Genomic DNA, 27,261 nt, shown 5'->3' on the forward strand with positions numbered 1-27,261 from the left:
CAGAAAACAAAAAGGAGTTTCATATGATTTTTAATGAGATACTTATATCCATTTCAAGGAGAATAACAAATTGTGTTCCATTCTCATCTTCAAAAATAGAAGTTAGAAGTTTCATTTGTGTTTAATAGCTTCCATTTGTAAATCTTATACAAAAAATTCTAACTGCTAACAAGTATTTAAAATTTTTTCACTTAGGGGCGCCTGGGTGGCGCAGTCGGTTAAGCGTCCGACTTCAGCCAGGTCACGATCTCGCGGTCCGGGAGTTCGAGCCCCGCGTCGGGCTCTGGGCTGATGGCTCAGAGCCTGGAGCCTGTTACCGATTCTGTGTTTCCCTCTCTCTCTGTCCCTCCCCCGTTCATGCTCTGTCTCTCTCTGTCCCCAAAATAAATAAACGTTTAAAAAAAAAAAAAAAATAAAAAAAAATAAAATTTTTTCACTTAGTGAAAATTCAACATCTCAGAATAGAATATAAGTCAGTATTTACATACAATTTTTAATTCAAAAGTTAACTGTAAATTATATGTCAATAAACATATATTGTAAAAATAATGAAACTACTCCTAACATATCTTTAAATATAGAGCATTTATTTTAAAAAACATACCTTCTTATTGCATTCATATACAACATTATCCAATTCCTCCTGCATAACACGGAGTTTGGCCTTTAGAAATCTGTTCTGTGCTTCTGTGGATTTAAATGATTACATTTATTGTCCTTCACTGAATCTAAGATGCCATTAACTGCAGATAGACCATTTTATGAGGAAAAAGAATGCTCAAGATGGCGAGTTTATCAGGAGACCCCTGTTTGAGAACACTAAAGACACTGAATACTCATACTATCAAGGTAAAGGAAAAACAAATCCACCCAACAGAAAGGAACTGTTCACATTTCAACAGTGGAACTGAGTAAAGAGGGGAAAAAAACCCAAAAACCTCTCCTTAGAGTCTGAACCACAAGCCAGTATTCACTCTTGCAAACTGAATTTGTCTTTACCAAGGTGGTACAAAATACCTCAGTCAAAATTTAAAGTGGTTTCAGGTTGGTAACATCCCCAGGTGTTTGGCAGAAACAAACACAAAACCACTCGAGCAAAACTCAACTTCAGTTTCAGCCATTGTGATTATAAAATACCATTGACTGTAACACACATGCCAATTTCACGGAAGTTATAACGTAGTCTATGTGCCTTAGAAGCAAAGAAATACACTAACACCTTACTGCTGAAGCTTTCTCGCACAAACTCTAAGATCTGCCTTTGCAAAGTATTTCATTGCTACCTAAAGTTCTTTATTCAATGATATCAGCAGTAAATCTTTGATGTTTCTAGGTGTATACAAGTAAATAAAGTGAAAACTGAAATTAGCACTCACTCCATAATTCATTCAATCATTCATTGAAAAAATATACATTAAGTCTCTACAATGTTCCAGACCTAATAGGGATAAAACAAGCTATGCCTTCATGGATCTTATGTTGAGTAAACACCCTGAGTGGTCTCTGAGAAGTCATTAGAATATACCCCAGAGAATGCACAAAATCTCTTCATGCATACTCCTTCCAAAGCTCTTCTTTTTATTTTTTATTTTTTTAAGTTTATTTGAGAGAGAGAGAGAGAGAGTGCACATGTGGGCTGGGGAGGTGCAGGGAGACAGGAAGAGAGAAAGAGAGAATCCCAAGCAGGCTCCGTGCTGTCAGCACAGAGCCTGACGCAAGGCTAGATCTCCCAAACCGTGAGATCATGACCTGAGCCAAGATGAAGAGTCTGACGTTTGACTGAGCCACCCAGGTGCCCCCAAAGCTCTATTAAATGCTTCCAGTGTTATCATGGAGATGATTAATGATGACTGGCTCTAACCCACCTAGATCTCTCCAGCCTCAACTCTCCTTCAAGCCTCTCGTGTCACTCCAGGTTAGCACAGGATAGAAGGGAAATGATAAATTTAAAAATGTGAAGTTTGCAGTAGCTGTTCTCTAAGGGGAAAGGAGGAAGAATGCAAGAGCCTGAGTTTGTCCATCTCTTTCTCTCCCCAACTAACCTTGGTGTCATCAAGTTGAGTGCTCTCATCTCTGTAGGCCACAGCATTAACCTCCCATCCCCATCTCCCTCTGACTTTAGTCTTAGAAAGCAGTATGTGCTACTAAACTACTTTTCTTATCTTTTCCTCTTGCCTGTAAGATACCCATTCATATCTGGAATAAGAGAAAAACTCCCCCAAAAGGACAGACACCTAGGCCAAAGACTCTGGAAAGGGAATGCAGGGAGACAAAGTGGCAGAGAGGTGATTCAGCAATAAAAACCAAGTGGCAATTTAAGGTAGTCTGTTGTATTGGTTCTATGTATCTGGGAGCGGGAATATTGTAATGGGACCACGGGTGACTATGTACTGAGAAACAGCCAACATGTGACCAGTGTGTCCTTGAAGGCATCTTGACAAAGACCTAAAGGCAGCTTCCTGCTTCCTTTATCTTCTCTTCTGACAAGTACCCCAGAAAGCTTAGATTTACTAGCCAGTAAATGTGATAAATTCATAAATGAATTGCTCATTTATGAATGACTAGCATGTAGCACAATAATCATTATACATATAAATTGTTATTGTTTTCACAGAATCAGAATTTTTTTTTTTTAATTTTTTTTTTCAACGTTTATTTATTTTTGGGACAGAGAGAGACAGAGCATGAACGGGGGAGGGGCAGAGAGAGAGGGAGACACAGAATCGGAAACAGGCTCCAGGCTCTGAGCCATCAGCCCAGAGCCCGACGCGGGGCTCGAACTCACGGACCGCGAGATCGTGACCTGGCTGAAGTCGGACGCTTAACCGACTGCGCCACCCAGGCGCCCCAGAATCAGAATTTTAAAGATAACCTTATGACCATCTAATATAAACTGCTAAATTTTGAAATTAAGAAATTGCAATTACAGAGAGGCCAAGTGGCTTGCCTGAACTTACAATTATAGTTCAGTATTAACTCTTCATCTACACTCAACTGTCTTATGTTTACAATAGCATAGGTGGCACCTCATAAATTCAACAGTTCTAGAGGCACTACTGATAATGTTTTTAGAGTATCTAAACTTATTATTTTTCAAAGTGATATGCAGAGAATGAGTTTATAAGAAAGAAAATCACATTCATTAGAAAACTAATTTGATTATTTTAACTGATGCCACATGAGTGATTCATTTATCCTTTTAACATGCCATAAGTAGAATACAGTAACAATCAATGAAAGAAATACAAAGACATTGGGTTTTAAAAAGTATTTTAATGTTTAATGATAAGCTATGGGGCATTTTAACCTTAGTTGAACAGTGGTCAATGAAACCAATACCATATAGTCTTTTTCATTTTTACTTTTTATAATGGAAAATGTCAAACATATAAAAGTAGAAAGACACTGTCAATGAAAAACCACTTTCCTATCATCCATCTTCAACTGACTCATAACCAATTTTATGTCATCTATAATTCCACTCATTCCTCCTACCATCATGTCCCACTAGATGATTTTGAAACAAGTGCAAGATATCACGATACTTTTTTTAAATGCAAAAAAATATTTCCCAAATATCTGTTTCTAAGTAATTGTGATATACAGATAAAAATAAACAGAAGAAAACTTACCTATTCCAATGTCATTACTAACACCACAAAAAATATCATCATCGATATAATCAGGTAAGCCTTCTTCCTCCAGTTGCCCTTCAATTTTACTAATTGTTTTAGCAAGAGAAAAGTCTGAGAAATCCTCTGGAATGGCAACATCATTGGCAGTCTGTACATCAAAGTATTTCAATTTTATACTATAAATAAACATACACACACATATACATACTCATTATATATTATATACAATGTCAACATACAAAGGAAATATGACTTTTATCCAAATAAAAAAGATCAAAATTATTAATTAAAAAATTATTAATTTTGAATTTATGATGAAACCTATAATTGATACTTCCAAGGATTATATTATAAAAGACTTGGCTGACTTTCAATCTTTATGAATCACACGGCCACAGAGCTAGAGAAGGCTTATGAAACCAGTTTGTCTACACATTGCCTCCAAACAAGTAAACATCAAAACTAAGAGTGCTGAACTTGGCCTCCCAAGTTAGATCCAGACTGTGGATTTTAACTTATATGCTGCTGAAGAACTATATAAAGTGATATTGCGTTTAGCCATAATTCTGCAAACACTGAGAATAATACCTCTTAAGAATTAGAGTGAACATCTATTAGCTCAATCAAAATCAACTTTTTTTTCCACCTAAAGAAACACATTCTAACCAGAATCAAAATCAACCAAAAATTGGATTTTCTTTTCTTAACAAGAGAGGAAATATGAAATAAAAGTCACTAGTAAAGGCATTAAGGAATGGGCCAAGCCTAACCCATCAAGTTTATGATTCCAAAAGCCTTGTTTTTAACTTTTTACTTAATTTAAAGCCTAACTTTCTTTTAATACATAAGCACAAAGTTCAGAATTCTATTTATAAAAACAACCTTTTCCTTAAAAAGTAGTTTTGAAGTCTGAAAATAAAATAACCAGTTATGTATGCATGCATGTACTGATGTACGCAGTGTATGTTCTCTTCTATCAATTTTATTTATTTTAATGTTTATGTATTTTGAGAGAAAGAGAGCATGAGTGTAACCAGGGGAGGGACAGAGGGAGGGACAGAGAGAGAGAGAGAGAGAGAGAGAAAGAGAGAGAGAGAGAGAGAGAGAGAGAGAGAGAGAGAGAGAGAGAATCCCAAGCAGGCTCCACGCTATCAGTGCAGAGCTCAATGTGGGGCTCGATCCTACGAACCATGAGATTATGACCTGAGCCGAAACCAATTTGGACCCTCAACCAACTGAGCCACCAGGCTCCCCTATCAATCTATTTTAGATTTATTTTATTTTCCTTATCCCTTCACTGTATTTTTTCTTTTATTCAAAAAACAAAAAAAGTTATTTAGCCTATTAAAAGACACCAACATTAACAAAGATTTTTCCAGGATTATAATGCAGTATCAGTTTGGATAAGTAATAGACACAATAATTTACTGTGAATAAGAAGCGTGTTGGTACAACCCATTGTAGGTATGACCTTCCTTTTCCAGAAGGTCTCCTATCCTAGATTGCCTCTTGGGTCCCCTTTTCAAGCTAAAACTACTAAGAACAGTCTTGAATTCTTTATCACCAAAAACAATAGAATGTAAATTATAATGATACTATAGTCTTATTTAGAGCCTACCAAATCACTCTGTATGTCAATACACACAATAATGTATGGTGTTCTATTAAATGTTCGAAAAAGTAGACTAGTCTGAGAGAACTAGGCAAAGACACCTATGTTCTAGACTCAGTTCTAAGAAAATATCTCACTAAAAATAACATTTAAAAATTTGAAATGTGGCGATTTTGCTTAAAAGAACTGTGCACAATGTTTATTAACTGCTGTAAGACATTTCTGAGTTGAGAATGTTTTAAATTACTGAATGTAGATAAGATATACACAATGCCAGGTATAAAAAGATCTGGAGAAAGAGAAAGAGCTTAATAACTAAAATCATGATAGTATGAATCATAAAACTAAAAAAATAGAAAGTAATACTTTTAAAACTGTACTATACCTTGAATTTGTTTTCCTTCCTTTATTTGTAGAGTGTAGTTTGTTTTGAATCTTGTTCACTGCATCAACATTTTTGGTCTTTGGCTACATCAAAGAATTTAAATTATTGATTAATTAGATTCTAACCATTTGCCCTGGAAAGCAGTTTTGTAATACACAGAACTGCTAGTTTACTACACAGAAGAACTCCTATTTTCATGGAATTATTGAATTGTATTTTAAAGAATCCCAGAAACTGTATAGCTGGAAAAGACCTAGATATCACTAGCACCAACAGGTTCAAAGATAAGGAAAATGAGTCCCATAAAGTCAAGGATATTCAGCTGGCTAGTGGAATATTAAATCGGATGTTATGACTCACAGAACTGAGTTCTCCTCACTGATTATTCCCCAGGCAGGCCTTCACATATGCTGTTTTCTTGGCCTAGATATCTGTGGGTGGGGAACCCGTAGATCTCAATAAGCCCAGCACCTGTAATAGTGATCTATACACTGCAAATATTTAAATGAATGAATAAACCTTTCAAATTACCTTCTTAGTATATAAATAATTTTCTTTTTTGGGTCGAATACCTGGTGAATTTCAGCTTCAGAGGGAAAACAAACTCCTTAGGTTACAGATACATTTTACTCAGAATTTCTTCCAGTATATAACCAAATTGTTCAGTGAAATTATGAGACAAAAAAGGATTCAGCTTATTTTATAAGTAACACATCATGAAAGCATCTCTTCTAAGTATCAAGGCTTGTATTCTATTTCTGTAGAGTCATACTCCTCTGTTTTGTTCTAAGAAAAGCCTAAAAAATAACCTAAATTCTATACAGCGTAATTACATTTACAGCAAGTTCAATTTCATACCTTAGTTTCTGAATGAAGATGAACTATCCCTTCAGACAACAGACCTCTACAGACCAAAAATAAACATTATATATTAATAATAGACGATACTAAGCTGAGACACAATAAAAGTCAACAGTAATTACATCTGAAAGGGAAAATAGACAACTACCAAGTAGACTTTGCTATAATTCTAGTTATGCACATGTTAATTTATTAACACAAGAAAATTGCTTTGGTTAAATAATTCACCTTTAAGAAGTTATAATGTAATACCAATATTTTTGTAGGAAAATGAAGCACAAACTTTAACAAATTAAAATCATAAGGAGTGATTATTGGCTACACACAGGGATTATCTATTTTACAAAATAATTCACCACAAGGCTTTTTAGTGTGAGCCCGCCCAGTGTTATCCTTTGTTTAAGGCATTTAAATATGTGGTCTGTATTTGTTTCTCCCATTACACTGTGAAATCCATGAAGGTAGGAATCCTGTCTGCCTTGTTCACTGCTCTATGCCTAGTACATGGTGTAGTACATGGTATATAGGTTCTTAAATTGTCACCGAGCAAATATTTGCTAAATGCATGAATCTAAAATACAATTCATTTTTTAAACATTTTAACTTCACATTTTTTTAATTGACATACAATAGTCTATTAGTTTCAGGTGTACATCATAGTAATTCAATATTTTTATACAATACAAAATGATCTCCACAATAGGTCTAGTTGCCATCTGTCACCGTACAAAGTTGTTATAATATTGCTGACTATATTCCCTGTGGTGTACATTACATCCCTGTGACTGACTTAATTTATTACTAGAAATTTGTACCTCTAAAATACAACTCATTTTTCTGCGCAGTTTTCAAAATTATGTTTTTATTTAATACAAAGAGTGTTTATGGGGTCTGCACTCTCTGGCCCATGGGCTGAATCCATCCACATCAACTCATTTTCACATTATCTATGGCTGTTTTCACACTACCAGCAGCGAAATTGAGTAGTGACAAAAACTATAAAGCTGACAAATACAAAAATATTTACTATCTGGCTCTTCACAGGAAGATTCTGCCTACCCCCTGATCAATTGTCTAGATCATCCCCATTACATATATTATTATTTCTATATCTTGTTGCTATTAAAAAACAAAACAGGCACTGGATGTCTCAGTTGGTGAAGCGTCCTATTCTTGATTTCAGCTCAGGTCATGATCTCATGGTTTGTGGGATGGAGCTCTGCGTGCAGCTCTTCACTGACTGTGTGGAGCCTGATGGGGATTCTCTCCCTCCCTCTCTGCCTTTCCCCCACTCACATTCTCACTCTCTTTCTCCCAAAATAAATAAATAAATAAATAAATAAATAAATAAATAAATAAATAAATAAATAAATAAAATATTTAAAAACAAAACACTACATCATATCCCCCTGAGAACTCATTACCAGAATAAGGACATAAAAACAAAATTACTTTCTATCAGATGTCACCTACTGAACTAGTTACACATAGGTTATTTCAATATTAAATACAAAAATATACTTAGATAGATATTATATACAACCTCTCAAAGAACCAGAAATAGCTTTGCAAAGAATAAAAAGAAGGCTTTCAAAACAGCTTAAAATTACAGACTAAGAATCATTCTCACATATGACATTAAAATGTTACCAAATTTTATACAAAATTTTAACTGTCCTCTTCCATGGCCTTCATATCAAAAATATTTGCCGTTTCCTTACATTTTCTGTAGCTTCCATTGTTCCTTCCCAGATACACAAACGTATCAGCCAAAAGACATTTAACGGTTATCTGTCTCCCTCAGGTTTAGCTGAGTGACATTACTTTGCTAGTGTATTTCTGTGAAAAATGAACTAAAATACAGTATTCTAGTTACTTTCATTACATTTCTCCATGAAAGGTTTGTACGTAACATGACTGAAATGATTTGTGTGGTAAACCTTGCTTCCAACAGACCGAAGGATACGTATCCCATACTGTTAAGAAGCTAGATTCTGGGGGCGCCTGGGTGGCGCAGTCGGTTAAGCGTCCGACTTCAGCCAGGTCACGATCTCGCGGTCCGGGAGTTAGAGCCCCGCGTCAGGCTCTGGGCTGATGGCTCAGAGCCCGGAGCCTGTTTCCGATTCTGTGTCTCCCTCTGTCTCTGCTCCTCCCGTTCATGCTCTGTCTCTCTCTGTCCCAAAAATAAATAAACGTTGAAAAAAAAAAAAAAAAAGAAGCTAGATTCTGGTTTTCCAACTGTATTGTTTGGCAGAGTAACCGTGGATGTTGAAGACCTATTATAATGTATACTGCCTGACCATAATCATTTAGGTGTATTATTCTCCAAGCTAAAATGGATTATCTCTCTACAGAATTACCTTCCATATTCAGCAATTCCCAACTAATAGTCAAGTAGCATGTTTAAAAGCCAATTGTTCAAACAGTAGTATTTTTTTAAAAAGTCACCTGACCAAGGTAAACAGAGGTGTCATCACCACTTTGCACTTAAGGAAAATTTTGTGAAAGAAAACCAACAGATTTATCTTTAGGCTTGTGAAATCAGTCTCTCACTTGCTTCAACAGAAACTAGGCATTAGCAGTCATTACCATCATTTCAATCTATTCATTTACTTGATAAAAGCCATGCCTCATCTTCTCTGTAATCCAAATTTTGGAATTTTGATAGCATCATTTCCCATAAAGTATCAGAAAGTGTTATATATAATAAGGATAAGTTGTTTCACGTGTGTATGTCAAATGATGATATAAAAAAATTTTTATGGGAAAAAATTTTATTAAAAAAAATTAAAATGCACCAGGCATTAACTCCTGGGAAGCAGGACCTGGTCTGTTATCACTGTATCACCAGTAGCTAGACCTGGCATGGATGGTATTCAAAAATTGTTTCATTTTTTTTTCAGAAAGATTTACTGATTTACAGTAAAATATACTCTTTTTAGCTATACAGCTCTATAAATTTTAACAAACTTTATGATCATATAACCATAACAACCAAGACAGAGAATGTTTCCATCACCCCCAAAAGTTCCCTTGTGCTTTGCAGTTGATTATCTCCCCTCCACAACATAAAACCACGAATCAGATTCTGTCTCTATAGTTTTACCATTTCCAGAATGTCAAATAAAGGAACATAGGGATAAGGAAAAAAAAAGAGAGAGAGAGGCAAACTAGAAAATAGACTCTTAACTACAGAGAACAAACTGATGGTTACCAGAGGTGAGGTGAATGGTGGGGGGATGGGTGAAATAGGTGATGGGGATTAAGCAGTGCACTTGTCATGATGAGCACAGGGTGATGTATGGCAGTGTTGAATCAGTATATTGTACACCTGAAACTAATATTACACTGTATGGTAACTAACTGGAATTTAAATAAAAACTTTAAAAAAATGGAATCATACAGCATACATATATTTTAGTCTAGCTTCTGTCACTTAGCTTCTATGTTGCTGCTGCATCAATAGTTCATTGCTTGTTACTGCCAAGTAGTATTCCATTGCATGGATATAACATAATTTGCTTATCCTACCTGTTTACTACTTGATAGATATTTGAGTTGTTCCAGTTTTGCAATTATAAATAAAAGTGCTATAAACATTCGCATAAAGGTTTTTGTTTGGACATGTGTCTTCATTTCTCTTGGGTAACCAGCGAAAGGAGAATTGCTGTATCATACGCAGTATTTTTGAGTAAATGAATGATGTCCCAATATTTCAAGTATGAGCCAACTATACTACTGCTTAAATAACATATTTCTTTTCTGTTTCTAAGCCTTCTAAGGTGTTTAAACATTAGACCCTCTTGGGGCTGTGCTGCTTTCACAGCCTGCTGCTTCATCTCAGAAGAATGGGAGGACGCACAGCTGTTTTAAGATTTAAACAGTCACAGTTTTAGTCTATCACTCAAAGTTTCTTTGCCAATAAAACTCCCTCAAAAACTAGTGGATTTCACACCTATTTGATTCCAGTTAGTTTTGTGTGCCATTACCACACCTACAGTTCTCTCCGAGACTGTATTTCTTTAAACTGAACACCTCACCCTCCTCCCCTTCTCCTTCCTGACTTTAAAAACGCCGTACTTTGAAATTGTCAGGTTTCTATGGGGAAACTACAGCTTTAGTTAGATCTTTGCACTGAGCCATTTTACCCAATTGGAAAGTTTCACTAGGTGCCATTCAAAATGATCCTTGCCCTGAAGAATCTTAATCCACTGTAAAGTTTTATCAATAGCATGAAGTGCACATCTTTAGTTTGACTTTTACTTCAAGGCTGAGCTTTAATAGGCTTTTGTTCCTCAAAGAATTTCTCTATATCATAATTTTTCTTGTCAAAAAGCAGCTAATTCTACAAACCAAGGGTCATCAAGACAGTGAGGGAGGGCATAAGAAAAGATATATACATTGGGACACCTGGGTGGCTCAGTTGGTTGAGTGTCCAACTTCAGCTCAAGTCATGATCTCATGGTCCATGAGTTCGAGCCTCACATCAGGCTCTGTGCTGACAGCTCAGAGCCTAGAGTCTGCTTTGGATTCTGTGTCTCCTTATCTCTCTGCACCTCCCCTGCTCACACTCTTTCTCTCTCTCAAAAATAAATAAACAGTAAAAAATTAAAAAAAAAAGATATATAGATCAATTGGGTAGAATTGAGAGTCCACCAATAAAACCATGTGTCTCTGGTCAGGTGAGTTTTGACAAAAGTGCCAAGACCATTCAGTGGGCAAAGAATAATACAGCTAATAGTAACTAACAGCACATACTACTAATATTCTGTTTTCCAACCTCTCTCCCTAACGCACAAGTTCATTTGACACCTGTTCTGCCTTCCCATTTAGCAAAGGTGGCAGTTTTACTAAATCCACTGCTGGTACATTTAATACAACTTCTCTATCTTTCCAGGATCAGTTTCCTCACTGGCTACCACCTAACTACAAAGCTAAAGCCACACTTTTTTCTACCATAAGTTCCATATGGTCACCCAGAGACGAGGCTGGGAGATTTCATCAACTGGATTTTCACTGATCATGGCATAGAAAGACTCAGCTTGAGGTTCAAAACCCAACTCCTATCTGTTGGCTTCGAAGAGAATAGTCTGACTTTTGCTCATAGCAAGAAACTTAGAATGTTGGGTGATCATTATTGCCTCAGCTTTAAGATTTTATAGTTTTATTCACATAGATCTTTTATGTTTCCTGTTAAATTTATTCCTAAATACTTTTTGGGTCCCTATTTTTTTCTTTTAACATACCTGAAGTCCACATGAAATTCAAGGGAAAAAAGATCTAATATATTCTATTTTTACTAATTTATTTATTTTTACCTAATTTTCATATGCAATTTTAAAAGAAAGTATAGGATGTAAGAACAGGTTCGGAAATCTTAACCAACTGTGGTTTGCATCTCAGTGAAATCACCTATTATCTATATATCCTTGGGCAAGCTCCTGAACTTTGCTAAGTTCTAGTTTCCTCATTTTTAAAATGAGGACAATAACATTTATTTCAAAATAGTACTCTGAGAATTAAATGAGATAAAGTAGGTAAAGGGTTTACATTGTGTCTGGCTGATATAAGCTCCCATTTTATTACTACATTATATATTACATTATTCTTCAAATTATAAATTTCCAATACTTACATGCAAAAAGATCTTACATAAAAAAAGATCCAAATGCATCATCAAAAAAATGGTATTTGAGATTTAACTTACTTTAAATTGCAATCCTCTTCCTTTTCATATGATTTAATTTGTGTTGAAACAGGCCTCGATTGGTCTTCTTGCTGATCTCTCTAGTTAAATGAGTAAAGGTAAGTCATATAAACAAAAATCACAAAACCAGGATTGGTTAAGTGCCTTTCTGATCATTAATCATTTCAGAGTTGTCCATAGTTTCCATGAAATCCAGGCACAGAATTCGAAATGTTATGGTATGAATATAAGGTTTGGAACAATGTAATTTCACCTTTCATTCTTTTTGGATTCAGAAAGTCAATTTTAAAGGAAAAATGTATCAATGCCTTATGTGATCTTATCTAACTCCTGTTTCCCCACTACATTAGTCTTCCAACTTGTAACATACAAAGGAAATTAGGCTCACAGGAAATGGGAACATAAATCTGTTTAATGGGTAGAAATACTTATCTCAAAATAGGCACGACTTCAATGTTAAGAAGATCATGAAGCACTAAAGTACTAAATTTTTTGTAATGATGTATCAAGACATGAAAGTGAGTAAACAAAAATTCAAGGCAGCAAAAGTTATATCCATTAGCTTCTGTGGGGCAGCAATGTCTTCTCCCCTTTCCTAGCCCTTCCTGGGCTTCTACTTTACTCTTTTTCAGGGTAGAGGTAGATTGTCCTTATTAGAGGATTCTTGGAGCAATAAATCCCTCATTTTCCTATAATATGGTTTGTTATTTTCCTAGTCTTTAGACACTGGCAAAAACTAAAAGATATCATAAAAATTTACTTTTAGTAAAATATTTAATTACAAATGAAACTAGCAAGTCTATGACCGTTATCTGAATACATTACCTGAAAAGAATGTGATGTGTGTGTATGTATGTGTGTATATATGTGTGTACATGTATATTATATATTATATTATATATGTGTATACATTATACATTATATATATACATATTATATATATGTGTATACATAATATTATATATAACATATATTTCTTATTTCAAAACTAACGAATAATGAAGGACTGTATAAGGCAGTTCAAACAAATTATTCCCTATTCTTCACTACCCTCCTAAGGGGGATGGGTGAGAATTTAAAAGAAGATGTATTAAGTAGAGTAAAAACTGAAAAAAGTTTGAAAGCAGCCACTTTATTCCTCTAAGGAATAAATAATGGGAATGTTGATGCATACGGAGCTGCTTACATTAGGAATAAACAATTTGGTAGCCAGAATGGGGCAAAATATGCTTATATTGTCTAGTGATAAAACTTCACTACATTTTCTCTAACTATAAAACTGACTACAGTCTAGCCCTAAGAATCTGAGTCACATCCAATTGCAGAATTGAAGAAACAAATTACCATCTGAGTATCAGTGATGACTGTTATCCTTTATTCAACTTTTTTGCAGAGCCCATGTTATTTCTATCCTTACTGAATTACCAGAATTAATTATATACATCTACTCTCAAACATTAATTTTAAAGTAGTGGGAAAGATTACTAAGTATGAATGTTCTTACTAATTAGATGACTGGAACATCAAATAGAAAACACTTTTTCAGTGGCTTTTCAAAAATGCGTGCATATCAAAAACATATACTTGCATATATATACATACACCTATTCATATATTCATGTTCATTCTGTGATAATTCATTGAACTAAAAATTTATGTTTTGGGCACTTTTAAAAAGTTAAAAAAAACTAGCACTCACATGAAATTAGTAATAATTGCATATTTACTTACTATTACTTCCTCAGCTTGTCGAACCAGATCAGCTGTTTTTGCCTCCAATTCTGCATTTAAACGCCTAAAGGCAGAAAATAATTATTATTTGGGATATACTCAAAATTCTAACAAAAATAAAAGTAATTAAATTTCAGTAACTACACTTTAGCTAATCAAAAAAATGCCAAAATATACACATGACATTTTTATTCTAAAATTACCATTACTTTAGAACTCTTACCTCCAACCACTCATGATTCCTTATCTTTTGTGGTAGAAATTCATACAGTAACTCGTGGCCTCTCTCTGGCCCTCACTTCAGGTGGAATGATTTATTTGGGTAGAACAAACTGGATGGGTTCAACTCAGTTTCACTCTCCATCTTCGTGGGATCAACTCCAACTAGGGACAGGAATAGGGCAGGGTGGGGGAGAGGCCTGCTTTGGTCTGGGGTGTTGCTGCAACTGGGGAGATAACCCTGGGTTTAGTGAGCAGACCTAATGTGGCTCACACCTCAGCTACATACTTCAGTATCAGCTTCAGAAACAAAGGTGATTGTTTTGGCCTCCACTTGCCACTCCTTCCTCCACCCCCATCCCTGCCTCACCCCACCACATCTACTTAGAATCTAACCAAGAATAGGAATACTATTTGGCTCCATTTAGATGGGAAGAATGGCAAGAATGGCAATATCACTGAAGGAAACTCTTTTTAAAGAAAAAAGTGTTCATAATCCTTCCACCATCATCCAATTTTTTTTATTTTTCATATTCCCTTCTAATTTTCATCTATACACACAATTTCATACTATGCTTTCCTACAAAAAACAGAAGGAATATGTATCTCCACATAATCTTTATAATTCATGCCTTAAATGGCTACACAATTCTAATGAGTTGCACTTAACATAATGTACTAAACTGTTCCTACTGTTAAATATTCTTTTTCACTTTTAAAGGTTAACACTATAATAAATATCTTCAAAAGCATGTAACTTTTTAATTTATTCATAGGTCACATTTCTAGACCATCTAGTCTCTTTTGAAATTACATGAAGGGAATATGTTGAGCAATTTTTAAAATGAGATATGATATTGTTTGTTTTTCTTCGATATGTGATTCAGAAGAAACAAGATTCAGACGATCCCCACCCCCAGTAAAAAAAAAAAAAAAAAAAAAAAAAAAAGGAAGAAGAAGAGAAGCAATACTACATTCCTTATGCCTTCCTAAAACAGTCTAATGTTGTAAGAAATATTTTTACATCTTAAGATCAGTTAATCAAAAGAAAAATAACTAATAAAGACTTAAAGTTGCATTTAAGATGTCATTACTTGATTTTTCACATTTTCTTAAGAATCATGAGAACTTAGGGGTGCCTGGGTGGCGCAGTCGGTTAAGCGTCCGACTTCAGCCAGGTCACGATCTCGCGGTCCGTGAGTTCGAGCCCCGCGTCTGGCTCCGGGCTGATGGCTCAGAGCCTGGAGCCTGTTTCCGATTCTGTGTCTCCCTCTCTCTCTGCCCCTCCCCCCGTTCATGCTCTGTCTCTCTTTGTCCCAAAAATAAATAAACGTTGAAAAAAAAAAAAAAAAAAAAAGAATCATGAGAACTTAAATAGAAGCTTCTGGTCAATATAGTTTTCTGAGGATGACTCAGAACACTATTCTGCTCCAAACCATGGATGTCCAAATGGACATGTTGGATAAAATGTAATGAAGGAAATATTGCTAAACTCCAACTCAGGCAAGGAAAATACCCTGACACTAAAAATAAAGCAGTAACTCAAAGTGAGAGCAGTAAACAGGAACAGAAGCCAAAAGAGTCTAACAGCTAAAAACTGATGCATGTGTGGGAGTCATGAAGGACTACACCTGTGAAACACAGACTATAAAACACTACCCATAACATTAGGCAAATGGAAATGAAACTGGAGTCATGGGTGGAAAAGATTCTCTTGTCAGTGGTCAGAGAAAATTCATCTTTCCCAGATGGTGTGGGGACATTGTGCCAAATTTTAGTGTAGAAAGGTACACCGAAAGCAGTGAAAACTCTGATAAGCTAGGAAAGGTAAATGTGAAATCAACCTATAATGACATTTATTCATGTAGAATATATGGAGCTCTCTCAGAAAGCAAACCCTTCTAAAAATAACCTCACAAACATAACAAACTGCATAAAGAAGTTACCAAGACCGAGAAACGGCAGACACGACAAAACTTATACCATAATAACTAGATTTTCTAAATCTATAAATAAAAATCTAAATCTAAAATCTATTTTTAAATATTTTATTTTTTTTCAACTTTTTTTTTTTTTAATTTATTTTTGGGACAGAGACAGACAGAGCATGAACGGGGGGAGGGGCAGAGAGAGAGGGAGACACAGAATCGGAAACAAGCTCCAGGCTCTGAGCCATCAGCCCAGAGCCCGACGCGGGGCTCGAACTCACGGACCGCGAGATCGTGACCTGGCTGAAGTCGGAGGCTTAACCGACTGCGCCACCCAGGCGCCCCTATTTTTAAATATTTTAAATCAGGATTTTTCATTTGCCCACTCCCCAAAAAGCAGGAATAGAAACTATTAGGCAAGAGCTAATTTTTTTTTTTTTTTTTTTTTTTTTTTTTTACCAAAGGAACACTGAATTTAGGAAAGAACCAAGTAGAAATTACATTAACGAAAACACAGTCATTGCACTTAAAAACTCAAACTCAATGGTTACACTGATCAAATTAACTTAAGAGGAAATGAATTAGAAGAGAGATAAGAGACAATGCACCTAAAAGGAGATAAAGAGAAACAAAAAGATAAAAATACAAAAGAAAGGTTAACATGCATTGAAGAGAGACTGACAAAGACATATGTACATCTACCTAATAGAAGCTGCAGAAGGAAATCCCAGAAGCAGGAACATCAATATTCAAATACTGAGAATTTTCTAGTACTGAAGAAAGACATGGATCTCAAGTGGAATTAAAATAGTGAAATTAGAGAAAGTCAAAAATCATATGACTTCACTAATATGAGGACTTTAAGAGACAAAACAGATGAACATAAGGGAAGGGAAACAAAAATGTTATAAAACCAGGGAGGGACACAAAACAGAAGAGACTCATAAATATGGAGAACAAACTGAGGGTTATGGGAGGGCTTGTGGGGAGGAGGGATGAGCTAAATGGGTAAGGGGCATTAAGGAATCTACTCCTGAAATCATTTTTGCACTATATGCTAACTAATTTGGATGTAAATTTAAAAAAATAAAAAATAAAACAAGTTAAAAAAAAAGACTGTAATCTGGGCACTAAGGTTGGTGTTGTTATTAGAATGGTTACTGTTTCTAGGTCTTTTCATGGACAAAGCTAGGAAATAGTGGGTGGGGGGAAGGGGAGGAGATGTTTTGTTTATTATATATTTATTTATTTATTTATTTTTAATGTTTATTTATTTCTGAGAGACAGAGCATGAGTGGGGGAGGGGCAGAGAGAGAGGGAGACACAGAATATGAAGCAGGTTCCAGGTTCTGAGGTGTCAGCACAGAGCACGACATGGGGCCCGAACTCACAAACCTTGAGATCATGACCTGAGCCGAAGTTGCTCAACCGACTGAGCCACCCAGGCACCCCTATTTTGTTTTAAAGATAAAATAAATCATAAGTTCAAACATTCTTCCAATTCAAATTCAAGACTACAGAGTTTTTACTTAGCCTCTTTTATGTTACATTTATATCTCCTTTTCCCACTCTGATCATTCTGGTTCTCAAAGTCACTGGGGATAAAAGAATTAAAATTATTATATAACATATATCAAAACATATATATATAATCATATAACAAACATATATCAAAAAAGAAAACAGGGACACCTGGACGACTCAGTCAGTAGAGTATATGACTCGTGATCTCAGGGTTGTGGGGTTGAGCTCCATGCTGGGATTAGAAATTACTTAAAATCTTGAAAGAAAGGAAGGAAGGAAGGAAGGAAGGAAGGAAGGAAGGAAGGAAGGAAGGAAGGAAGAAAATTAGCCCACACCTGTATATGTCAGGGTGAAATTACAGAACTTCAAAGACAAAAATAATCTTTAAATTATCAAAGCAGTTATTTAAAAAAAAATAGTCTACCAGCATGATGTTCTAAAAAGCTGACAGTAGACAGTTTATCAACATCTCTAGATTCCAATGGACTATGAAGTGTTAACCTCAATGGATTGCAGAGGAAAAAAACTGACCATTTAGAATTCTATGTCCAGCTAAACTACCATAGAAGAGTAAGTGTTAACAAAATTTTCAAAAAAGACTGCAGACTCAGAAAAAGTAATGAAGGGTCTACACTTCAGGAAGGAGGAAGCTGGACCTAGAAAAAAGGTCACAACAGGGACAAAAATTAGAAAACATGCTGATAAATCTAAATTAGTTCAGAACATAAAAATAACATTAATGATAACCTGGAGAGCAGCAATGTTCAAAACTAAGAGCAAGTCAAGTATTATCTAACTTGACAGATAGAAGAAAACCAAGTTAAAGCATTTTAAGGTCTTTCCAAACCAGAAAAAGAAAAATAGAGATACAACAAAAACTTCAATCCAATAGAAGACAGAAAAGAACAAAGGGATAGTAAAGAGGAAATACAAAAAATAAAATGACCCAAAGAATTTCAAATTAATGACACAATAATGTAAATAAATTCACTTATCAGAGGCAGAAATGATCAGACAGGATATAAAAACAATGTTTTTAAAACTAAATGATATAAAAAGCTTATAAATAAAAGAATAAAAAAACGGAACTAATAATGAAAGGAATAATTCATTTCATCTGGAAGATTTAAGGAAATCAAACAATACAGTGTCCAAGCAAAAAAAATGAACACAATTCTATGAAGAAGTTTTTAAATTATAGCTTATTTCAATACACCTCTAACAGGAATCAACAGAGCTAGCAAGAAAAAAAAATGGTGAGGATACTGATATTATGGAAAGCCAAATTAATTAGCTTGAGCTAAGAGATTAATTCACAAATAGCAAATATACTATCAGAGAATACATGAACATTTACAAAAACTGAACATGCATCTATTCAGAAGTAAGTTTCAATACATTTTCAAATATCATTAGTATGTAATTCTCTGATCATAGTGCAATTAAACATAAATTTTAAAATTATAAAAATAAAGCAATCAAACAATCTATATGCCTGGGAACTAAAAAACTCCTAAATAATCACTTATGAAAATCATAAAATATTTTAAACCAAATAACCACAAAAGAAATAAATATCAAACTAGGCCCTGAAATACAAATAAGCTGTAGGTGGAGAAAAATTTACAAAAATTAAATGTATTTATTAAAAAATTAAAAACAAAACTAAAAACGAAACTAAAGTAAATTAAAAATAACTTTTTTTTAAAAATTTGAGACAGAGAGCATGAGCAGGCGAGAGGGGTGAGGGCGAGAGAGAGTCTTAGCAGGCTCTATGCTCAGTGTGGAGCCCAACACAGGGCTGCATCTCACAACCCTGTAATCATGATCTAAGCAGAAGTCAGGAGCCAGTTGCTCAACTGAGTGAGCCACCCAGGTGCCCTAGTAAACTAAATATGAACTAAATTACTAAACTAAAGAGTAAAAAAAAAAAATCCACCACAATTAGAAGAGCTAAGATAAAGACCAAATAAGAAAACATAGATTAGCAGCAAAATCAAAAGCTAGTTCTCTGGGGGCATCTGGATGGCTCAGTCAGTTAAGCATCTGACTCTCGATCTCTGCTCAGGTCTTGATCTCAGGGTCATAAGTTCAAGTTCTGTGTTGGGCTGGGCATGGAGCCTACTTAAAGAAAAAAAAAAAGCTAGTTCTCTGAAAAGACCAATAAAATAGACCTTCCAGCAAGACTGCAAAAAAGAAAAGGCAAAAATAAATGACACTAGAAAGCTTCCATAAGATGTGTGTGTATAAGGTAATAAACACGCACAAGACTTAAAATACACACACACACACATACACATATATCAGACACATATACACATAATGGAACATTATTCAGCCATAAAAAAGAATGAAATCTTGCTACCTGCAACAACATGGATGATGGTAGAGAGTATTATGTTAAGTGAAATTAAATCAGAGAAAGACAAATAACATAATGATTTCACTGATGTGGAACTTAAGAAACAAAACAATGAGCAAAGGAGGAAAAAAAGAGAGAGAAAGAGAACCAAGAAATACTTAACCACAGAGAACAAACTGATGGTTACCAGAGGGGAGGTGGGTGAGGAGATAGGTGAACTTCGGGATGGGCGTTAAAAAGCACACTTGTCGTGATCAGCACAGAGTGGTGTATGGAAGTGTTGAATCACCACACTGTACACCTGAAACAAATATAACACTATATGCTAACTATACTGGAATTTAAAAAAATAGTAATAAATTAACTATTTCTTAAAATAAAAAAAACTAAATAATTAAAAATAACTATACTGGAATTAAAAAAATAGTAATAAATTAACTATTTCTTAAAATAAAAAATAAACATTTCTTAAAATAAAAAATAAACAAACATATAACTATTTCTTAAAATAAAAAATAAACATATTTATGTTTTTATATTATAAATTTACTTTTTTTTTTTTTAATTTTTTTTTTCAACGTTTATTTATTTTTGGGACAGAGAGAGACAGAGCATGAACGGGGGAGGGGCAGAGAGAGAGGGAGACACAGAATCGGAAACAGGCTCCAGGCTCTGAGCCATCAGCCCAGAGCCCGACGCGGGGCTCGAACTCACAGACCGCGAGATGGTGACCTGGCTGAAGTCGGACGCTTAACCGACTGCGCCACCCAGGCGCCCCAATAAATTTACCTTTTTAAAACATATATGAAGTGGACACTTTTCTAGAAAACTACAAATTACCAAAATTTATTCTGGAAGCACTAGTACATCTAAATTAATGATTGTTCATTTATGAAACTGAAATGATAGGCAAAAAAATTCCATCAACAAAAAATACATCAGACTCAATTTCACAGTTTTAATCAAAGGATAGATGATCCCTAGTTACAAAAAGCTTCCAAGAACAGAAAAAAAAAAGGAAAACTATTCTGTTGTTTCATGTGGCTAGGATAATATGGGTATCAAAATCAGAAAGGAAAAGAACTAGAAAAAAGTTTAAGACCAATTTCATTTGTTTGAAGATGCAGAAAACCTACATAAAATTAGAGCAGTCAAATCCAGCAGTCTTTAAAGGAAAATAAAAAATCTGCTTAGTAGTTCAAAGTGTTAAAACATTAAATATGGAGGGGGAGGACATTTAGTCACCTAAATTAATTAAGGAAAAAAGTTTTGATAGGATTTAACATTCATTCAAAACAGGAATTAAAGGAAACAATGTCCTTAAACCTAATAAAACAATCTAGTAAACTCTATTATCAAATTTCATACACAGTGATAAATTAAGTGGGCTCCTTAAAATCATAACCAAGATAAGGATGCTCATCATCACTTTTTCTATCCCATACTGCAGTGGAGGTGCTAACCAGATTGATTTTAAAAAACGCGTAAGAAACTGTGAAGACACAAAACTATCCTTATCTGCATTTGATATAACAATGATTATAAAAAATCCAAGGGACTCTATCTACACAACGACGAAGAGAGTTCAGCAGGACTATATATAAATACAGGCCTAGGATCAACATACAAAATCAGCAATGTTCCTACACATCTAATCAATGAGAAATATTTTAAAAAGCCATTCATTACAGCCACAAAAACTATAAGGCACCTAGAAATAGATTACATATGTGAGGGTTTAATGTAGTAATATAAAATATTAAAGGACACCAAAAAACCCCAACCCCTGTATAAATGGAGATGTATCAATATTCATAGAAAGAAAGATTCAATACCATAAAGATGCCAGTTCTCTGCCAATTAATCTATAAATCCAATGTAAGTGGTATTTATGGGTATGGGATGTGGGGAGGAGTGGGGCTTGCCCTACCGGTTATCAAGACCATTATAAGAGCGGTCACAGAATCTTACTGTTTAGATTTCTAGTTTTATAATATAGGCAAGAAACTTGGAAAATCTACTGACTTGAGTAATCAGCACATTCTTTAGTATATTCTCTCAGATGGTGATTATTTCCTGAAAATATCTAACAGCAGTTGATTATAGACCATTCTGGATCGGGATCCCGGCAAGTTCTGTGTTCTGCTGATGGGAGACATCCCAAATATGCTTAATATCAAGACCGCATGTGGCAAAATACTCTGTTATTACCTCTTATTCTTGCCCATAAGAATGGCCAGATATTTTACTCTTCTGCATGGCACAGAAGTGATCTATAGCTTCAGGCAGAGCCAGGAAGCTACTCTGTTCATATATGCCTCAGATTTGCACACCTGAGTACAGGTAACAGAACAAGCAACAACTGGCCACCTTTACCAAAAAATGACTTTTGTTAAAATAGAATAGCTCCTATAAACGTCTTTAAGAAGACTTTAAGCAGGACCATAACAACATACCAGAGCTAGTTGCAAATTATACCCCTAAATAAGTAAATGAATTAACCTAATCAATGCAGGTATTTAGTGCTATCTAGAATATAATGAAAATAACCATTTGGGGTTGAGCACAGCTAATTCAGACCTGTACACAGACAACAGATGAGTTACTTAGGTAAACTCCTGAAGTGAATTAATAGGCCCATTTCATTAAATAGAGGAGAATGATTATCTTCCTACATGTTATGGCAAATTAACGAGTACATGTCTAGTTCATCAAGAGAGTTCACTTCAGTTTTAACTTTAAATATGCTTTAATTTTAAGTACAGATCATATGGTAACTCTATGTTTAACTATATGAAGCAGTACTATAATGTTTCCCAATTTTAAATTAAATTAGATAAATTAAAAAGAAAATGAGTTGGTAAAATATAATTTTTTGTAAGGGTATATGCAATGACAAATAAAAGACGTGGTCTCTTACTTTATACAACTTACAGCCCAGTGGAAGAAACAGACAAAAAGTACACTAACAAATGAATTTGTAACAATTATGTTAACTGCAAAGAAAAATTAGTAAGTCCCTATAAAAAGAGTAACTGGGGAGCTTACTCTAACATAGTTCAGGAAGACCACGCGGAGCATTACAGGTGGAAGGCATGTGTGTGATTGTCCTCAAGGGAAAAAGTCTGAGACGCTTAAAGACCAGTGAGGCTGGAAATTGGTACGCAAAAAAGAGAGGGCACCAGATCAAACTAGAGACAGGATCCAGATCAGACAGCTTCTTTTTTGATTTTTTGATTTTTATTTATTTTTTAATATGAAATTTATTGTCAAATTGGTTTCCATACAACACACAGTGCTCATCCCAACAGGTGCCCTCCTCAATGCCCATCATCCACTTTCCCCTCCTTCCCACCCCCCATCAACCTTCAGTTTATTCTCAGTTTTTAAAAGTCTCTTAGGGTTTGGTCCCTCCCTAACTTCAGACAGTTTCTAAAGTGCAACAGGGAACCACTGCAAAGTTTCAGGCAAGGGAGTGACATGATCAAATTGAATGATTACTCCGGGTCTGTGTGAAAACTGGGGCATGAAGGCAGAAATGGTCTAAAAATGAAAGCACGTGTTGTCAGAATAGGTATAATTACACTGAGCGCTGATAAGTAAAGGAAATGCTCCTCCCAACTCCACCAAATGTGGATGAGAACGGGAATTCCAACTGCAATGAGAAACACGCTTTCAATTTTGAAACCAAGAGAAATTTACATAATTAAACTCTAGAGACTCCAAATTAAGTGGATTTTCTTAAACTAGAAACTGAAATATTGGCAATTCCTGCTATCCTATCACAAAGAGCATTACCATTTTCCTGATGAACATGCTTTCTTGGGGTAAATTTCCATCCCCTTCAAACACTGACGATGCAAGCGGAGAAAAGATGAAGAAAGACTAGCGAATAGGATGATGAAAGGAGAGTGGTAAACAGTGAGTAACCCCGAAGACCCCGTCAGTCACCAGGAAAGTACTTGCAAGCAGCCTCATTTGGGTAAAGGAAAGTAGGAAAAGCTGAACGGCTTCTTACTTATATTCTTCCTCCCGGGCAAGTAGGTCACGTCGAGGCGCAGCAGGTTGCTGAATACGCTGCGGGAGCGGAGTGCTTGGAACGCTCCGTCTCTGTAAAAGAGAAAGGGATTTTCAGACCCGAAGTTAAATGAGGTTCCGCGTTCTCAGCCCGCTGGAAATCTAGTCGCTACTCGAGTGTCTGTGTTTGAACTGACCCGGGGACCGACACTGCGCCCCGCCATCTTTCACGACCGACGCTGTTACCGAGGCAACGAACTCATCTTCCCGCGAGAGTTCCCGCATCCCAGACAGCCTACCGCCCTGGGCGCAGACTCCGTCTAGTCCTGGACTCTAGAGCTGTCTGAGACTGGGGTGGGGCATGAGGGCTAGGGAGTAAGCACAGAGCAAGCTCTAGCTGTGGACTGAAAGGGGGAACCCTGATCTGCACTGCCCCAGTAGCCCAAGAAGCCAGCCTACTGGGTCGACATACAAATTGTGAAGTTGGGGTTGGAAACGTTTCAATCAAGGAAGGCAGGTCCGTTTCTAAAACTCAGTAAGAAGCAAGCTAGTAAAGCTCCTTCTCTGTTGTGCTTTTCCAAACTTACTAGCCAATTCGACCTCCACCTGGTTTTTAAAAAATGAACTCGTTATTGGAATTTTAGGTTCTAATTTCTCACAGTTAGAGCATCAGCCAGCCTAAGTTCATGTCCTGGCTCTGCCGCTTACTAGTTGTACGGTCTTGGGTAAATCACTCTGTATCTTGGCTACTTAAAGGAGAATAAAAATAGTTCCCATCTCATAGAGTTACAATGAGGAGTAAATGAATTTGTGATTAGGATTGTGGCTGAAACACAGCAAGCAGTTAAATTTTCCAGCTCTTTTGGAATAAAATTGAGAGTTCAAAAATAAACCTTCACATGTTAAAAAATAAAACTGCCAGTTATTTTACCAGCAAAAATGGGTTTGGGAATAGCAGAGAACTGGAATCTGGAACAAGCAAGCTGCAGCAGAACCACAGCCAAATCCACAGAACAAAGGAGAGGACTGCTCTTATACAGGAAAGGGGGATGCTGGGAAAGCTGTTATAAACAAAAAGCCTATTGGAATAAAAACTGGGAGTTTGAAGTATAATTGCTATTCATTGGCTGAGCTGTGACAGCCTGTTATTGGCTGGGCTGTTGTCAGGCTATGGGAAACACCGTTCCTCCTAAGGAAGTGTATCCATGTGCAAGGTCTATCTCTTCCTGTTAGATTTGCAATTGGTAAGTGGTAGAGTTTAAGAGCTTCCCCCTCCTGGTCTCCTGACTCCATTCTAAATAAGGTTTCCTTTTATTAATTTTTACAAGTGTCAACATTTGGCAAGGATGCCAAGACCATTCAATGGGGGAAAGAATAGTCTTTTCTTTTTTTTTTTTTTTTCAATGTTTATTTATTTTTGGGACAGAGAGAGACAGAGCATGAACGGGGGAGGGGCAGAGAAAGAGGGAGACACAGAATCGGAAACAGGCTCCAGGCTCTGAGCCATCAGCCCAGAGCCCGACGCGGGGCTCGAACTCCCGGACCGCGAGATGGTGACCTGGCTGAAGTCGGACGCCCAACCGACTGCGCCACCCAGGCGCCCCAAGAATAGTCTTTTCAACAAATGGTACTGGGATGCAGAAGAGTTAAATAGGACCCTTATCTCACACCAGGTATAACAATTAACTCAAACTGGATCAAACACCTAACCTTAAGAGATAAAATTATAAAGCTCTTCAAAGAAACTGTAAGTGAAAATCTTCATCACCTTGAATCAAGTTATCATCTTTTAAATATAACACCAAAAACAAACCACAAGAGAATAATCAATAAACTGAACATCATGAAAATCAAAAACATTTTGTTTTGGGGCATCTAGGTGGCTTAGTTGGTTAAGTGTCCACTTCAGCTCAGGTCACAATCTCACGCTTTGCGAGTTTGTGCCTCACATTGGGATCTGTGCTGACAGCTCAGAGCCTGGAGACTGCTTCAGCTTCTATGTCTCCCTCTCTCTCTGCCCCTTCCCCGCTCATGCTCTGTCTCTTTCTCTCTCTCAAAAGTAAACATTAAAAAAAAAAACATTTTGTTTCAAAGTATACCATAAATAAAGTGAAAGACGAACAATAACAAGTGTTGGGGAAAATGTGGAGAAATTCAAACCCTCATACAGTATTGGTGGGAATATAAAATTGTGCAGCCACTTCAGAAAACAGTCTGGCAGTTACACATAGAGTTACCAGATGATCTAGGAACCAACTCTTAGGTATATGCCCAAGAAAAATGAAAACATATGCCCTCACATAAAGTTGTACACAAATATTTATATAACAGCATTATTCAGAATAGCCAAAAAGTGAACATAACCTAAATGATCATATACTGATTAATGAGCAAATAAAAATGGTATAATAATAAAGTAGAATATTATTCTGCACCCAAGAAGAATGAAGTACTGGCACATACTGTAGTATATGGATCAGCCTTGAAAACATGAAGTGTGAAAGAAGCAATTCATAAAAGGCCACGTATTAACTGACCCCATTCCAATATGACCACATACTATGTGAAATGTCCAAAATAGGAAAATATATATTGACAGAAACTAGATTAGTGGTTGCCCAGTTTTACAGATGATGGAGGATTGGCTAAGCTGCAAAGGTTTTTGTGGGGGTATTGTAAATATACTAAAATTGTGATGATGGTTGCACAACCTTGTGACTACACTAAAAGCCAATGAATAGTACAATTTACATGGGTGAATCATAGGTATGTGAAATACATCAATTAAGTTGTTAAAACATTAAAAAAAATAACTTATTAAAATGAAAAGATCAGGGGATGGAGAAAAGTACACCACACTAATGCCAATCAAAAGAGAGTTGAAGTGGCTGTATTAATTTCAAGCAAAGCTGACTTCAGAACAAGGAAAATTATCAGCAACAAGGAAAAGCATTACATAATGCTAAAGAGGTTAACACTCCATGGAGAGGCAGCAATCTTTAATGTGTATGCGACAAACATTTTAGTGTTAAAATGCATGAGGCAAAAACTAAAGGGACTGTAGAGATACGGATAAGTCCACTAATATATTTGGAGATTTTGACACCCCTCTTTCAGTAATTGATAGTTTAAACAGGCAGAAAAACATTAAGGATATAATTGCTATTAATCATCTTGATCTAATTGACATTTGGAGAATACTCCCTCCAACAAGAGCAGAATACACATTCTTCTCAATGTCACATTAAACATTCACCCAAATAGACCACATCCTGTACCA

At 35.8% G+C, this 27,261-nt stretch overlaps 1 protein-coding gene across 1 annotated transcript in view; it reads right to left on the minus strand.

Annotated features, from left to right (window-relative positions):
* Positions 1 to 24,225, minus strand: part of TEX9 (testis expressed 9) — a 62,185-nt gene extending 37,960 nt beyond the window's left edge. The window contains exons 1-8 of the mRNA XM_030318115.1: positions 24,179 to 24,225; positions 23,983 to 24,074; positions 13,932 to 13,995; positions 12,201 to 12,280; positions 6,491 to 6,536; positions 5,633 to 5,715; positions 3,633 to 3,811; positions 605 to 687 (exon numbers count right to left, since the gene is read on the minus strand). Coding sequence (XP_030173975.1) covers positions 605 to 687; positions 3,633 to 3,811; positions 5,633 to 5,715; positions 6,491 to 6,536; positions 12,201 to 12,280; positions 13,932 to 13,995; positions 23,983 to 24,074; positions 24,179 to 24,205 — 654 coding nt within the window. The 5' untranslated portion in view covers positions 24,206 to 24,225. The remainder of the gene's footprint in view (positions 1 to 604; positions 688 to 3,632; positions 3,812 to 5,632; positions 5,716 to 6,490; positions 6,537 to 12,200; positions 12,281 to 13,931; positions 13,996 to 23,982; positions 24,075 to 24,178) is intronic.
* Between the last annotated feature and the right edge of the window lie 3,036 nt (positions 24,226 to 27,261).

This window comes from Lynx canadensis, chromosome B3, assembly GCF_007474595.2.
Source record: "Lynx canadensis isolate LIC74 chromosome B3, mLynCan4.pri.v2, whole genome shotgun sequence".
In the NCBI taxonomy this organism is placed as follows: Eukaryota; Metazoa; Chordata; class Mammalia; order Carnivora; family Felidae; genus Lynx; species Lynx canadensis.